The 17,101-nt window shown below is 39.6% G+C and overlaps 1 protein-coding gene across 1 annotated transcript in view; it reads left to right on the top strand.

Moving 5' to 3' along the window:
- Positions 1-3,015: 3,015 nt before the first annotated feature.
- Positions 3,016-17,101, top strand: part of znf574 (zinc finger protein 574) — a 37,119-nt gene continuing 23,033 nt past the window's right edge. The window contains exons 1-3 of the mRNA XM_034103493.2: positions 3,016-3,106; positions 6,233-6,408; positions 15,719-16,811. Of these exons, the coding sequence (XP_033959384.1) occupies positions 6,235-6,408; positions 15,719-16,811 (1,267 nt within the window). The 5' untranslated portion in view covers positions 3,016-3,106; positions 6,233-6,234. The remainder of the gene's footprint in view (positions 3,107-6,232; positions 6,409-15,718; positions 16,812-17,101) is intronic.

Genomic DNA, 17,101 nt, shown 5'->3' with positions numbered 1-17,101 from the left:
ACATTTAAAAAAAATTATTTCTTGTCTTTTAATTTGATTGTACAATGCCATGTCTTTTTATGCTGCTGCAACACAAACATTTCCCAACTTGGGATCAATAGCGTACTTCTTATCTTATCTTATATAGATGTGTAATTTTCAATACAAATGTTCCCAAAATCATGTACATTATTTCATTTTAATTTAATCGTTTATTTGAATAGGGACAATGCACATTAATGAACACTTTAAACAAATAATGCTTCAAGTGTAAATATGCCGGATTTTAGCTTTGAGCTAATTTCCATCCAGTCCCTGACATACAACATATAAGAACATGACATTTGTAAACATAGCAAAAAATAAATACATGATATGTTGTTTCTCAACCATTCTTTGAGTTGACCTTTGAAGCTATTGAGAGTGGGACAATCCCGTGTCTCAGCTGGGAGGCTATTCCACAATGAGCTGCCTTTAACGGAGAGGACATTTTGTCCAAAAGTGGTCCATCTGCGGTGGACTTCACAGTCTCCTCCTGACCTAGTGCAGCGACCAGTGTGTTTTCTGTGGATGAATTCCCCTAAGGGGGGGGGGGCAGTCCATGTTCACAAAATCATGTAAATTACTGTTTGTATCCTTTTAGCATTATAGAAAATGACATCCTCCATTAACAATTGATATTGTAATGCAACATCACATGCACCCATGAGACTATGGACAAAGATAATGAATGAAACAACACAACGAGAGATGAAGAGAAAATAAAAAGATGTGTGAAGTCTTGTGTGGCCAAGCATCTTCCTCCCCTGGGACCTGCAGTCTCTGAAGAGGCATGCGATGAAAAACATGTCCGCTAAGTTGTCATCGTGGTGATGTGGTATGTCAAGGTTAAATAATGTTCTAATGTGTCGGGCAGATTGCAGTTTCTGTGGAGCCTGCGTGGCCCCGGCCTCTGGCAGGATGCCCGGCCGGCTCTTTAATACCATTTGCAGTGGAGTTAAGCAGTCTGCAGGCTGCTCGTCTTCACAATCAGCCAAAGGGGCACCGCGGGGCACTGTGTAATTCTGCAAAAGGAGTGGAGTGGGCTAGTCTATACTTTCTCTGACCTCTGTATATAACGCTTGGTGCAGCTGACTCTCAGGAGGGTAAATCTGATAAGTGTGAGGCTATAGAGTGTGGATTTAATAAACCTCTGCGGGTATTCAAGTGCAGCTGAAGCCATGTGAAACAGTAATGGCTGTCACTGCACTGGATAAAAAGAGGTGAAAACTGTCAGCAATCAATCGTTGAAGAGCTGCAGTAATGAACTCTGACCGTGGTTACATCGCGTGTAAACAATATTAATATAACAGACTGAAGCATTAGCCTCGTAGCAGTGCTGTGTGTGTAGTTAAATGATGTCAACCAGCTTTAATTAAATTTCCAGGCAACCTGCCAACATCCCTGCTGAAGGAATATGTTGTATGTGTTCAATGTGCTATAAGGTTATTGTCTTATTTACAGTCTATAGTTTTTTACTCCAGCCATAAATAAATACCAGCAACCCTTTTGGTTATATTATGTTAGATTGTATCAATGATTTTACAGTTGTTTTCTGTTCCAGATGTAGTGCCACATGTTCTGTTTTTTGTCTGTCTCTTAATGTTATGCTGCATGAACTTAAATAAAGATATGTATATGAGGGGGACCCAAGTTCCCATCAGCAAAAACACGTGGGTTTGCAATCCTGGCTCCAAAATGGTGGAATGAGCTCCCCATTGAAATCAGGACAGCAGATATTGCACATCTTCCGGCGCGGACTGAAAACTCATCTCTTTCGACTCCACTTCGAGCGATAAAATACAAATAAAAAGCACTCATATACTAACTAAGCACTTACATACTAACAAAGGACTGGCTTATCTAAAGCTAGTTGAGTAGCACTTGACATGTTTTGGCTCTATGAAACCTGATGTACTTATGATTCTGTTTTCTTCAAGTTTATATCTTCTTGGTCGAATGCACTTATTGTAAGTCGCTTTGGATAAAAGCGTCAGCTTATGCAATGTAATGTCATGTCATGTAATGTATATGTTTACCCTTTATCTGAGATAGTCCAGGGTTTGTTGGGACACTTTTTACTCCCGGTTTACTTTATGTAACCATCATAGACTGTATAGGGTTAGTATATTCTTACCAGCAGCACATGAAAGGTTGAGGACTGCAATTATACAATACTCAAAATAATTTAATTCTGCTTTACCTACATCACTCTGGCATTTAACATTTACAAGACTTTACATTTTAAACTATATTTGTATGTGTCTATTTGGCATCACCAATCACTATAAATCCCATTTGAGCATTCTTATTGTTTTATTGTTGTATATATATTCTCATTTACATAATGTTACATATTCATGTTGTTGACATTATTGTTATACTGTTTATCTAAAATTGAGAAACTGTAACCAAACCTTATCTACCACCCAGGGATCAATAATGTATTTCTGATTCTGATTGAATGTCAGATATAATAATAATAACAATAATAATAATAATAATAACTTTATTAATACAGCACAAAACAAAGTTACTTGTGCTTTACATGTATTTAAAACAATAAGCCGTTCAGGAGAAAACAGAACATGAGGTCAACCATCCCAACCCCATCCCGGCGTAAACTATATGAATACAATGGAAAAAATAAAGTAAAATCAAACAAAACATGGATGTAGATGGCATTGCATTATTAATGAGAACAGGCTTTAAAATATATGAGTTTTTAGAAGTGATGTATCAGTGCTGCTGAGTATACTATCTGTCATGGAGCAATACGTACAATATTTAAATATAGTAAAGTGTGAGTATAGAGTACATAAAAAACACTCAAGCAAAATACATGTATCCCAAATGTGACCCTTCATTTTATTCTACTGCACTGACCCAGAGCCCTATAATAGAAATCTATACGGCGCTGCACTGACGCTCTCGCGCGCTTTTGGACTACAAACTCCCCAGTGTTATGTGTAGTCCAACCTCATTGGTCCATGAATTGACCACCACAGCCAATCAGATCCCTCCTTCTAACATGCAAAAAAACCTGAAGTTGTTGTCCTATTTCCTCGACTGGTAACGTCTGAGTGCGGTGAGTAATGTTGAATTTATTTGACTTATTTGTACATAAATGCTACTGTTTCGGTGAGATATTGCTCATTGATATTCATGTTATGGAGTTTCTCGACGGGGGGAGACAGCTAATGGTAACTTTAAGTCTGTCGCCGCCATTACACCACCGAAGAAGCGTATCCCGCCCTCCTTCTTCGTGTCTTTTCTTCTTCTTCTTCTCCTTCTACCAGAAACTAGGCACCACTGGTCCAAGCGGTAAAAAGTGGTTTAGACACCGGCAAATGTAGCTATAGCTCCCCGCTATAAATACATGTTAGCACGGTTGTTTGATTAGCTTCCGATATAGCAAGAGAGCTAGCTAACCACGCCGAGGAAACGCTAGCCATTTTGCTAGAAAAATGGCTATCGTTGCATGTTAGCAACACAGTAACTGGTCAAAGGTAACACCGTATGCTAGCTGGATGCTAAGGTGCTAGCTCAGGTCAGACAGGCTAAACTGTCAAATGAGCTAACATGAGGCTTTATTATTGGCCTGCGATTGCATCAACTAGGAGTTATTGGTATTTTGCTGGTTTTCCATGTCCCCTTGTGAGTCAATATCGCACTGACATTGACCCTGCCTGTAACCCTCACAGCTACCTAAACATTGAATGTCATGTAACCATTATATGCAACTCACATACATGGCACATGTTAAGTACACCTGTCTAATGAATAAATGCAGAATGTAACAAAAGCAACTGTTACTCCAGAATACTAAATTCTTATTTAAGTGTTGTGTATATTTCACATTATTAATCAAAATCTACAAAGTCACTAAATATGTTATATAAATGTACGGTAGTAAAAGTACACTATTAACATCTGAATTGTAGTGGGGTAGAAGTACAAAGTAGCAACCATTTTAAATACAAGTCCCTCAAAATTGTAGTTAAGTACAGTGCTTGAGTAAATACACTTAATTAATTTTGACCACTGGTGTGTATGTCCCTTTTTGGGTCAATATTGGACTGACATTGACCCTGTAACACTCACCTAAACATTGCATGGCATGTAACCAACATTCATGGCACATGTTAAGTATGCCTAATGATTACATGCACAATGAAAACAATAAAATAAAAAAGGAACTGATGTTTGCAGGTAAATGTGTTAAAAGCAGAAGTAAATCACTTCAAATCTGGGTCTTTACGAGATGTATGAGGCTGTGGCTCAGTAGTGTGCTGGACTTCGAATCAGGGGGTAACAAGCAAGTTCGAGTCCCACTGCAGTCAGCATGTCGTTGTGTCCCTGGGCAAGACACTTCACCCCAAATTGCTCCTGTGGGGATTGGCCACAGTACTAAGTCGCTTTGGATAAAAGCGTCTAACAAATTACATGTAATGTAATAATGTAATGTAACCGTCTTGCAAAAATTGAGTGGTATAAATCCAGGGCCGGCCCTAGACTTTTGGTGGCCCTAAGTGAACTTTGGCTTGGGGGCCAAAGTTCTCACTACACACAACACGGAACCAACTTTTGTCTTATGACGTTGGCATAAGCACACATATTGTATACATAAGCATGTAAACACCATGGACCTAACCTCTTCTAGGGAGGTCCGGGGGCATGCCCCCCCCGGGGAGATTATTATTTTTTTAAATATTGAAGTTAAAAGCATCAATCTGGGGCACTTTGAGAGCAAAATGAAGAGATCTATGGATACATCTCTCAACACCCATATGAAACAGAACTGTAAACAGATTTTTCTTTATGGACATTTTACAAATCATTTAAACTGTATTCTTGTTTTGTCATATAGTATTTCATAACTGTTTTTCATTTATTCTCTCTGGCTGTACATCTCATAATGTTCACATAGAAACTAGCTGTCAATAGGAATATCATTCAGAAGAATTATAATTTCTTGCAAAAATCTGTCACAAAAAGAGGTTGCACATTTCAATTCAGGTGTTGTTATGGCAACGTCAGTGGCCAAACAGCCACATTTACTGCTGCAAATATGTTTTGACACTGTAGCAAGATAATTTGTTATAGATCCACATTGTTGTTCATAAAACTGTGGAAAACGTTTCAGTGAGACAAAATATTGCATTTGATGAGATGAAACTTCAAGTTAAAATGACTTTTTCAATGATTTAATCCCAAAAATACTGTCCTGCTGCTTCAAAAACTCACTTAATCACTGAACCTGTTACCTGCCTCTGAAAACCTTCCCCAATGCAATAAAACCCTCTATTTGATTCTTAGTTTTTCTAAAACTTTTTTAGGCAATTACTTATTTTAGACAAGGTTCCTTTTTTATCTTTAATCCCTTTTTTAAAGATATCAGTAGGAACACATGAGATGTCACCGACACACTGGGGAAGTTACAAAGCATTGACAGCCAGACTGACATCGCACTGATCTTCCCTTGTCATGGGATTTGTCGACAACAACAAAATGTAAAATATTGCCAGCGGCCTTATCCTTTTAAGTCATAGCCTTGTCTGTCAATGAAAATGATCAACAAAGGTGTGTCACTTTGGTGTCTATCAAAGCTATTGATATGTTGGTCTTTCGAGGGGTTCTCTAATTAATATGGTTCTTTTTTCAAAGGAGAGCTTTGCAGCTGCAGTCAGAGGTCTGATTGGTATCCAGAGAGTCGGACGGATTGCAGAGATTGTGTTTGATTATAGCTACTTTCAGCAGCAGCATGTGCTAGACTGCACTTCCAGTGGGTCCAATTACAGCACATATCTAATTGATGTTGGAGCTAAATGTCTGTTCAGCACACGAATTGGCAGGAAAATAGAGACTTGGCGAGGTCTCCACCTGATCCGCAACCTGCATGGTCAAAATAACAATTAGCTCAGGCTCAGGCACGGTGAGTCATCCTGGCAACCCGGGGTTCGCCTCCTGCTGCTGTGTCCAAGCTGTTGCCTTGATAATATATGCAGGCACTTCTTTTCATCAGGAGAGGGCAATGTTCACAACCTAACTTAATATAATGCAATGATTGGAAGGCATCTGTATAAGGCTCACGTTCTGATATTACTTTCTATATTCTAAGCATGGTGGGTTTTGTGAACTGTTTCCCCTTTTAACTAAATCAGTTTTGCATTGCTCTGTTTTTTAAATTGAATTTGTCCTCATTCCCTGGCAGCCATGGAAGCTCTGGAGGGCATGGAGAGTTCGTCAGTGTACATGTGCTTCCCGTGCTACCAGGAGTTCAACACCCTGGAAGAAGTGCTTCAGCACCAGTTGACATGCACTGCTGAGGATGAGCAGCAGGAAACATCTGCAACCACCCCTGTCACTGTTCCCCTGCTGCAGAACCAGGTAAATAAGATAAGATAGAGCTTTATTGTCTCCCTTAGGAGAAATGTGTCTTGGGCATCGACATAATACACATAAAACATTCAGGTCAATCAGTCATAGATACAGAACAGAGATCACATATCACATGGCAAAGAAACAAACAAGAAACATACAGGTACAGCACTTTCCCTATTGCACATATCCCTATTGCACATACATAATCAAATACTCACTTATCATCTTGATTCTAGCTGGCAGACGAACCTAAGAACACCAATTTAACACCAATTCAGGTGTGGTCTGACACGAGCAGCGTGATCACATAAAAGCCTTTCGATGAGATCTGGGCAGTGACATTGAAGCGACAAATATAACTTTAGTAATAAATTCACAATGTTCTGCTATTCATCATAGCAATAGTAACCTTGATCAGAGCACTTAACATTGAGTTGTTTGCGATAATTTACTGACTGACTCATTTCAAAGGGTTGCTGCGTATTAAAATCTGATTTAGGTGCACGTTGATGTCATAAATCCAGTCATAAAAATAACCAATAGGTGTCTTTTTGTAATAGAAAGTGATAGTGTTTATTGGGGGATGAAAATTAGCTATAATATTTGCAAGTTTATTCGGTTTATGCAGAAGTCTTTCTACAATCATCCTGCAATACATCCTACACTCACGGAGGTTATAGAGCAGGGGTGTCAAACTCCTTTTAATGTATGGGTCACATACAGCCCAATTTGAGATCAAGTAATAAAACCAATGCGTGATAACTTATTCATAACAAAATGTATAATAACAACTCTCTTGTACAAGAACATCCTGAAAATGTCACAAATAAGGATCATTCAAATCCAAATCAATCAAATTTAGTCAGACTACTCACTGGCAAACTCAACAACAATATAGTATTTGATGACGCTTGTTATCTCAAAATGTTTTTAAACCTCCATATATTTCCACCCCCGGGTAGTAATGCTTGCATCAGCTCTGCTCCAACTAAAGCGCAAGATATTGGGACATCAGGTTAAGTTATCCCCTGCCTTACAAACCTTTTATAAATCAAACAGTTTGGCAGTGCCTTAACTGTGCGGCGATATAGTTTGGTCTGATTTAGTGTTGGAGCTTTAGGTTTCAGAGCTTTAGCGTTCAGTATGTGTAGATCTTGACATTATGATGAAAGCGGTGGGTTTCAATCCACCTTTTTTTTTATTGTCAATGGAAAGCATACATGACGGGGTGTCCGCGGGGTCTTAAAAAGTATTAAAAGTTGATAAATCAAATTAGCGAAAATGAAGGCTATTAAAAAGTATTAAACGGCATTTTCCAAGGTATTACATTGTGTAGCTTGTTTTCAATAAGTATATAAAGTGTCCAAAGAGGTTGTGTTCTACAGTCTGCCTGAATGTAATCATTGCGTAGGTGTGTAGTGTGATTCTGTGTAGTTTATTGATGGCATCCCGTTGGATTTGACGTCATCTGAACAGGACATCGCACGCTCACTGCTTGATAGCGCGAAGGTCCGTTTACGCCGGTTGTTAAACAACATCGTTATGGGGAAATGCAAGTCTGCATCCAAATGTTTGGAAGACAAGGAGGAAGCACAATCAATACTGTATATAGTAGGGTTGCCAGAAACTGACCATGATCAAAATCGATTATTTGGCAGCCCTGGTGAATAATAATCGATTATTCGACCGACCCCCCCCCCCCCCGGGGGAGAGAAAAAAAAAAGGAATTCCGTTGTTTTCTTTACTGTAACATGTTTAACAGTACAAACAACAAACAAGCATGTCATCACAACGACGTGGCCTTGAAGTGAAGTTGGTAATGGCCGGCTGTGCTGCGTCTTTCTCTGTAACCTCTTTGGCGTGCTTCGCACTCAAATGCGAACGCATTGTTGAGGTTGAGCTGTGATAGACCAACGTCTTTTCACAGAGCTTGCATTTAACTTCCTTTGGACTTGTAAGTTCAAAGTAGTTCCACGAGGAGAAACTCTTTTTACCTGCCGGCTGCCGCTTTGTTCATCTTTAGTCGCACGTGTGAGGGAGAGGGGGGGTGGGGTCGGTGTGTAGCGTGCTGCAGCAGCAGCAGTCTGCTCTGCACGCAGGCTTCCTCCAAGTTTACAGTAAAACAAACTGGTGGTGTGACCAATGACCATTTACAATTATTAATACTATTACTATTATTAGCATATATATATATATATTTATATATATATTGGTTGAAACTAAGCCAGAAAAAAAAACAAAAACAAATAATAATAAAAAATATATAAATAAAATCGATTTTTAAAAATAATATTCGATTATGGAGACTGTAGCGAATAATCGAATAATCGCTGGCATCCCTAGTATATAGTCAATGTGAGGTAAAGTGTGTCGCCAAGGTAACCGGTTAAAACTCCAAGTGACGACGAGGTCTTAAAATGTATGGAAAAAAAAGGTATTACATTTGACTTCAGGATTCCTGCATATACCCTGCATGAGCATATACTGGTGAACTTATACAAGACCAATATGAGATCTGTCAGACCTTTTAACTTGTACCCTGATAAATTGCCTTTGGCTGTGCGTTAAGGCCTGTAGATTATTCAACAGGTTTCTAAGTACTCGAGTGCCACCTGGACCTGCGTTCTGTCTGGGACTGCTGCAAAATAACACATTAGCAATTTTTTTATCAGAGTAATGAGTCACTAGAGAAGCAAACAGGTGTAACGGGCACAAATGTGGCCGTGCTGAAAGTGAATTGATTACGAAGTGCTGGAATTTTTTTTAATTAGGCTTTTTATTTCAGAATTGATTTGACAGTGAATGTTTTATAGGTTTAAATCGGCTCTGTTGTAGCATATAAAGTGTCTGGTTGAGCTGTTTCTGAAGTCAGGGCATTGCTTAATGGAGAGAATGATTTGTGTTGGTCATATGACGGCATGCAATACGGTAAAATATAGACATGCATTTTGAGGTCCAGGAGGCAACATTTACATAATCGCACAAGTACATGCTCCAAAAGTATTAAATGATTAGGTTTGTCCCTGACCCTCAGTGTGATAAATGAAGGCTATGATTCAGGATGTAAATCAGTTGCTTTCGCTCCTACGATATTTGAGAGGATTTCGTAGATTTTTTGCATCGTATTTAAATATTTTTTAGATATTATGTCCAGTTATTTTGATATGAAATTTGATTTGATTTATTTTGAATGTGTAAAACAATAATACAAAAATATACCATGATAATTATTATACAATACAAAATTAAGCAGTGTCAAATTGTTATACACAAATATTACTGATTCTAAGTTATGTATAAACAAATAATCTACTTAATTACACATCCGAAAACTAAATTATTAACATATATATATATTCTTTTATTTTCTTAAAGAAATACATTTTTTGAAATCCATAAAAAATCCCGAGCTCTATTAATTCGGATCCTGCAAAGATGCTATTTGCAGAGTTTCAAAGGTGAACAATAAGACTAGTTTCTGCGTTTAACTTATTTCGGTGCGACTTGAAATCTTTCTTTTCTCTCAGTTCCCATGGCAGCCTCTGAAAGTCCTTCAGGGATAAAAACAGTCATCGGCTCTCGTTGGTCTCCAACACGTGTCCATAAAGCACGGTGACACGCATGACAGACAAATTGCTGCCTGAGTTGCCGACGGGAAGAAGAGCTTGAGAAAAACATCAGTCAGTGCCCGCCTTCCTCGTGATGAACACTCATTGTTCTTCTCTCAGCTTTGATGAATCAGCCGGAGAAACACTTTCAAACCGGGCTTCTTTATGGCTTCCTAGGCCCCACGTCGCTGTAAACTGAGTTATTTCAAGCATCCTGACTTCTTAGATTATCATAATATCACTATACATAATGTGACATAATGAGAATGCTTTATTTACCCTGGGCGAAATGGGGTTTTGTGACAGATGTGCCCTTTTACAATTAAATAAATACAAGTTTAAATGAATAAATAACTAAAATACCCATTCAAAAATAATATAGAAATCATATATTTGTATAAACAAATATAGTTAAAGTAGCGATGTGAAAAAAAACAACATAGAGTTTAGATAATTATATAAACGTAAGAAGTTAGAATAAAATCGTCCATTAAAAAACTAAATAAAGATTTTTTATTTAAGCATCAATTAGATTAAAATGACCAATAAACGATAAAATAGAATACAAATATTTTCATAAACTTAAGATGTTAATACAAAAAGATTTTGTATATTTCTTTTAATTGAGAAAGTGGGAGTGCAACTGCCGCTGAGCCTCGGCAATTAATGGCAAAGATAACTGTCTAATATGGCCTATATCTTTTTAGCTAACTTACCAATGTGGCTAACATCTGCAATGTACATTTTGTCAATAATTATTTATATTACTGTCTAATATGGCTATCTAACATGTTAATAAAATATAAAGTTAACTATCAAAGAAATCACATAAACTCAAGTATAAAGAAGAGACCATGTTGTAAGAAAACACTTAACAGATAAACTACAATTGTATCGATCATGAAAATAATAAAAGAAAAGAATCGCAATTCTTTATTTTCAGGAAAAACAATACAAACAAAACAAACAAAAGTAGTGTCAGAGATCAAAGAATTATCTATACATAATGTAACTAAGGTCAGGGTTCGCTGTAGCTTAGTGAAGGGTCTTGTAGGCAGTCCACTTGAACAGTTTATTTTCAAATTCTGGTAGTTTCATTCTGAGCCTATGGGTGAGTCTTTCCATATGGAGTATTTCTCCAACAACTTCCAACCAATCAATGGCTGCAGGGTTCCTCCTGCAGCCATTTCCTGGTGATTGCTTTTTTCGTTGATGCTATCAGTATACGCACAAGATATTGGTCTCCGTATTGGACAATGCTCCTTGTGAGATTTCCTAAATAAAGTACTTCAAAAGTGTTCGGGACCTCATATCCCAAAATCCGCTTGAGCAAAGTCCATACATCATCCCAGTATCCCTTCATTTTCGCACATTCCCAAAAAACATGTGCATGTCCAACATTCCTCTCCCCACATCGCAATTCTTGACTTGGTATCGGTATCGAAACCAAAATGTTGGTATCGTGACAACACTAGTTGAATGTAGCATGTAACGACTGTAAAGTTGGTAGTAAAGTCGTCCCATTTCTTCCGAGTAGCACTTCAATACAATCAGCCATTGTTGTTGTTGTCGATGTGAGGGTTTTCCGCGAGGTTTGGCTTTATGAAGCAGGCACGCAAACGGTTAGGTCATGACGCAAACGATGACGCAGCACCAGTCAGGCTCTGAGCGGTGTGAACAGAGCGGGAGCTGACCCGAAGAACCGGTTCCGAACCAGAAAAGAACGGGAAAAGCCTTGGTGTGAAAGGGGCATATGATGATAAGACATGAAGAGCACTCAACGTGTTCCTTCACCCTGCTCTTACTTAGAGGCGCTCAAATAAGGATTAGGTTATTTGGATATCACATTTAGCCCCAAGGCTGCTCTCTGAAAGCTTTAATCCATTTCTTAGTTCTGAAAAGTGTAATAAGTCAGCTGGTCAAGTGTTATTTGATCCCAATACAGGGCTTATTATTCCAAGCCTACAGGATATGTCGTGATAATAATGTAATGTCTTTAAAACCCCCCAAAAAACTGGCTCTCCATTTAAAGTGCACCTATCCTGCTATTTTTGGGCAATAGCGTAGGTCTCAGATATATAAAAATACATTAAAAACATGTCTATGAAGTGTTTTGCTCAAAACACCAAACAGAAGCCATGCCTCATATCCCTCTGATTCACTTCCTGTTTCTAAAGTGCTGATTTTGGGTATAAAGCTTTAAAATAAAATAAAATGTATAAATAAAAAGGAGGGGTCTGAGCTCATGCGGGACCCGGCAGCTACTGTCTAAACTAAATGCTGCCGTGATGAAACGCCATATCATGGATTATCAAGGATCTGAAACAGTCTGGAGCTCAAAGGCTTTCTCTCTTGCCGGTTATACCACAAGGTGAGTTCCTTTCTACTTCCTGCTTCTTCACACACATGCTCTCCAGTACAGGTTAGCTCTGAGTGTTAGCGATGCTAATGTGAACACCGATCATATTACGTCCAAAACAGTCGGGCATTGTTTCTGATAGCAGCTTTCTGATTGGGCCGTGGGTCCACATTTCAGATGTTACGTCATATCGGACGCAAATCTGGATCAGCTCCGTTGTTCCCCCGTTTTTCAGAGATGTGGGTACGGAGGAAAAGAGAGAGGGTTTTATTTTCTGACGCTGCGTGAGTTCCCTGACACACCGGGGACACATGTTTATGTATGAAAAACATAAAAAAGTACATTTTGCATGATAGGTCCCCTTTAAAGGCTGTCCAAGTTTTTTACTTGAACAAGGTGAATGCTTCATTCACAAAGGTTTAGACCTACCCATTATAATAATCACATATATCATAATATCAATTATCATAATAAGCATAATCACAAGTGCTTATTTTTAAAGCATTTTAACATCGCAGGTTCAGTTATCAAAGTGAGGGAGAGTATACTACTGATCTTATTTTTTCAAGCCTTTCTCCAGTGGAATAACAAAGACTGTTTTTCGTTGTGCTGTATCTGGGAATATTGCCGTTTTGTGCATGCTAGAGATGTAAAAGGAAGATTTACAGAAACATTATTATGTATTGTGAGCGTCCTCGGTGTGTTAAATGTGTAATGGTTTTTCCACCAGATCCAGTCCTGCCTAGATTACAGATTTACAAAGGGCTCATATCTGTCTGCTTTTAAGTCCATCATTGTGTAGAGCCGTTAGATAAAAAGCATTCTTTACATTCGCTATGAGTCCAAACATCGATCTTGATCTGGACTAATCCTGATTTTTATGCTCCATTACAGACATGAGTGATGTTGATAACAAAGCAGTTTGTCAGGATCTGCTTTAGAGATAACAATGTTATGTTCTCCACCACAAAATGTGCGCTTTGTTGGGAAGAAACGAACGATTCTCACGAAAGAAAGAAAGACACCGTTACCTAATCCTCAGATGTGACACGGTGATGTGTAATATTCAACCTTGGATTATCATCAATGGCACTTCTAGTTATCATTTATTCTGCACAAGGACGAAATAATCCTTGATACTTATTTCAGACAGTAAAGCCAAGTCTGTACGAGTACAATCTGAATGATGGTTGGCGTCTACTTATTGGTGCTTATTTTCATTTTGTCCGATATCTCTGCTTATGTTTCCTATTTTAATCCGATTTTAGACTGAAGTAAGGGTATTTAGTGTGTTAGGTGTTTTTTTAGTAGGGATGGGAACGATTATTCGAAATGATTCAGGTATTCGAATATGACTATATATATTTTTTTTCTTTTTTGGGAGGGGTGCCTAAGTTGATTACATATTATCAAATGGAATAATTCAATGTATACGACAGTGCCATAGCTAAGTGTGTTAGGTCTAAAGGTGTGTTTTGCTCACCGGACCCTCACAGCGGGCAGAGCTGCAGGTGCTGATCTCTCTCTCGCGTCCGGTTATACTTCACTCGCGTTTATGTCCAAATCCATCAGATCTAGTTCTAGCTAACGATATGGCTGCTGCTCCTCCCTACACGCAGATCACGCAGACTCAAACCTCATCTTATGCCCAAATTCCAGCTGAGAGGGTCGTCTCTACAGCTGGCCTGATTGTGAATCGCCTCCGCACCCGCCTCTCCCCTGAGTAGACATGCTCATATTCTCAAAGAAGAATGAGTATTGAATAGCTGCATTCTGTGCATAGGCCCTGTTATAGGTTGTTGATCTGTTGTAATAGGGTTACGTTACCCTAACCCGTTATGATGTTCGTGTGTGATCCCTCTTTCATTTCAATTCAATTCAAAACCTTTATTTATCCAGGTAAAATCCCATTGAGATCAATGATCTCTTTTTCAAGGGAGACCTGCATTTAAAACCAAGTTATGTTTTAAGCATGAAAGCTGTTGGCCTATAGCTGTCAACTGTTCAAACTGTGATCACCAGCTCAATACATTTGACAAATTCGACTTGGTTTCTTTACTTATTTGAACATGTATTTATTTTATTTTTAAATTAAATGTTTTTTTATTTTATTTTTTATTTTGTAAAATCTTTTCCCACGTTTTCTTTTTTATTATAGGATATGTACATTTCGGTTAATCTTGGTGGTCGAATATTCGAATATACATTTGCTTTCAAATTCCCATCCCTATTCTTTAGCCTGTACTTGCGTACCATGCTGCGAATGGATCTGGCCATTCCTACATCCAGGACATGGTTAAACCGTACACCCCAGCGCGTGCACTACGCTCTGCATCAGCCAAACGACTCGCTGCACCCTCGCTGCGAGGGGGACCCAAGTTCCCATCAGCAAAAACACGTGGGTTTGCTATCCTGGCTCCAAGATGGTGGAATGAGCTCCCCATTGGCATCAGGACGGCAGAAAGCTTACACACCTTCCGGGGGAGACTGAAAACTCATCTCTTTCGACTCAACTTTGAGCGATAGAATTACTAACAAAGAACTGCTAACAGAGCACTTATATACCAATAAAGGACTGGCTTATCTATAGCCAGTTGAGTAGCACTTGAAATACTTGGCTCTATGAAACCTGATGTCTTCCTGGTGGAATGTACTTATTGTAAATCGCTTTGGATTAAAGCATCAGCTAAATGCAATGTAATGTAATGTTGCTGTAAAACACACACATGTGTTTGTAGTATTTATTGTAAATACTTTCTGTTTAGTGTCTCGGCCCCTATTTTAAAGCTTCAGATCGTTCACCCGGTTCTCCGATTTCACACAACTCCCTTTATGCCTCTATGATTCTTGTGTTTTTAAACTGTGTGTGAAGGAACACATTGAATTGCGCTGGCCTTTTACTATTCACATCCCTGGAATGCTAAAACAAAAGCCCATGAATCTTTAAAGTCTGTGAGACATATTGAACTCGTCGTAATTGAGACAGTTTCAGACGTCTTTAACCTCGACCTTGATGCTCAGATTTTATCATCCGGATAGATTGAGGGAGCGGAGGTAAAACCGCGTGGAGTGACCGTTCAACCCTGATGGGACTCTGATAGTTATCGGCCAGGCGGAGGTCTTATCTGTCTGGAGCTCTCCGAGGAAACTTGGCTCGAAACACATGCTTCTCTAATTGACCTCAGTACCCCCATCACTGAGTCCTCATCCCCCATCTGCCAGAAAGCATAAAAGAAAAATGAAAAATACTGCAGGTTGCATTTTCATGAAACAGCTTTTTATTAGTGTTGCACAGAAATTACGCAACAAGTAATCCATTAAAGATAATGTCTTTTTCTTGTCTTTGCAGCAACAGGTGATAAATATATCGGGGGCAGTTGCAGTCCCACAGATTCAATCTGTGCTCAAGCAGACAGCGCTCAGTGCAGAAGCTGCAGACCAGCCCAGAATCCTCTACCAGTGTGGGGACTGTGATGAACTTTTCAAGAGCCTGGACCTTTGGCAGCAACACCGTAAAGAAGAGACATGTCAGAGGTCAAAACCTGACTCACAGCCTGAGCCCGAGACCGCTTCAACTCAGAGCTCAACTTTTAATCCAGATGATTGTTCGGAGATAAATGTAATCCTTAAACCTGAACCAGAGGAGACTCCTGTTGGAGAGGAAGAGGAACTGGAAGAAGGGCAGCTCGTTGCAGGGGGCTCTGATGTGTCTGAGGCGGCCCCTTCCACCTCTACTCAGGAGGATTTCTCTCCCAGGAGGAGAGGAGTGAACAAAAAGCCCAAACCTGAGCCCGTGCTCCTGTGTGTGGACTGCGGCTCTTGCTTCGGCCTGGTGTCTGAACTTGTGTCCCACCGCAAGACCCAGCACGGATTTGAGGAAGCTCTGCACCGCTGCTCTGTGTGCGGAGAGAGCTTTCTGAACACCACACTGTTCCTCTACCACCGCAAGCAACACCGGCAGAAAGGCGAGGAAACTGTGGTCGGGGAGGATGCTTGTCCTCAGGGAAACGGCACTGAGGAGCAGGACCAGGATGTAGCTGCCTCCATGGAAACTGAGCCTTCAAGTTACACACAACCAGAGTTATTCATGTGCACCCAGTGCGGGGAGAGCTTCAACAACGAGGGGGGGCTGGGAACCCATCGTAAGCAGAAGCACGATCTAAAGGAGCCACTTCACAGCTGCCCCCACTGTGGAGAGAGCTTCATGAACACCACCCAGTTCCTGTACCATCGCAGGCAGCACCGCTTCACTTCAGTCACGGAGGAGGTGGTGGATGGAGTTGAAACGAGTGAGGAAACAGTCGAGGCTTTAGCTCAGGCGGCAGTGCAGAACTCCAAGCGGCTGCTCTCCCCCCCCGCCTCCGCTAGTGAGTCAGGATCAGCCCTTTTTAAGAGAAGCAGGCCCTCCTTCAGGATCCTCAGCGGCTCGAGTCCCCTCAAAGGTGAGAAAATGATTTGATTTTAAATTGAGATTGCAATTTTCTTTTTCGATTACTTAACTTTTTTGATTTTCTTTGAAGTCAAAATTAATGTTCAAAAGAGCCAGAGAAGAATGGAGTGTATAAATCCAAATGTAGATAATGTAGATAGATAAATGTAAAGTAATTTGCTTAAAGGTGGGGTAGGTAATTCACTTCAGAAACACTTGTTATATTCCATGGAATGCTCTTAACATCCCGATAGCAATGAATATATGAAATGCTTTGACAATAAATACATAACAAAACATCAT

This window comes from Pseudochaenichthys georgianus, chromosome 16 (assembly GCF_902827115.2).
Source record: "Pseudochaenichthys georgianus chromosome 16, fPseGeo1.2, whole genome shotgun sequence".
Classification (NCBI taxonomy): domain Eukaryota; kingdom Metazoa; phylum Chordata; class Actinopteri; order Perciformes; family Channichthyidae; genus Pseudochaenichthys; species Pseudochaenichthys georgianus.
Note: the sequence above shows the minus strand (reverse complement) of the source record. Positions and strands in the feature narration are given on the sequence as shown.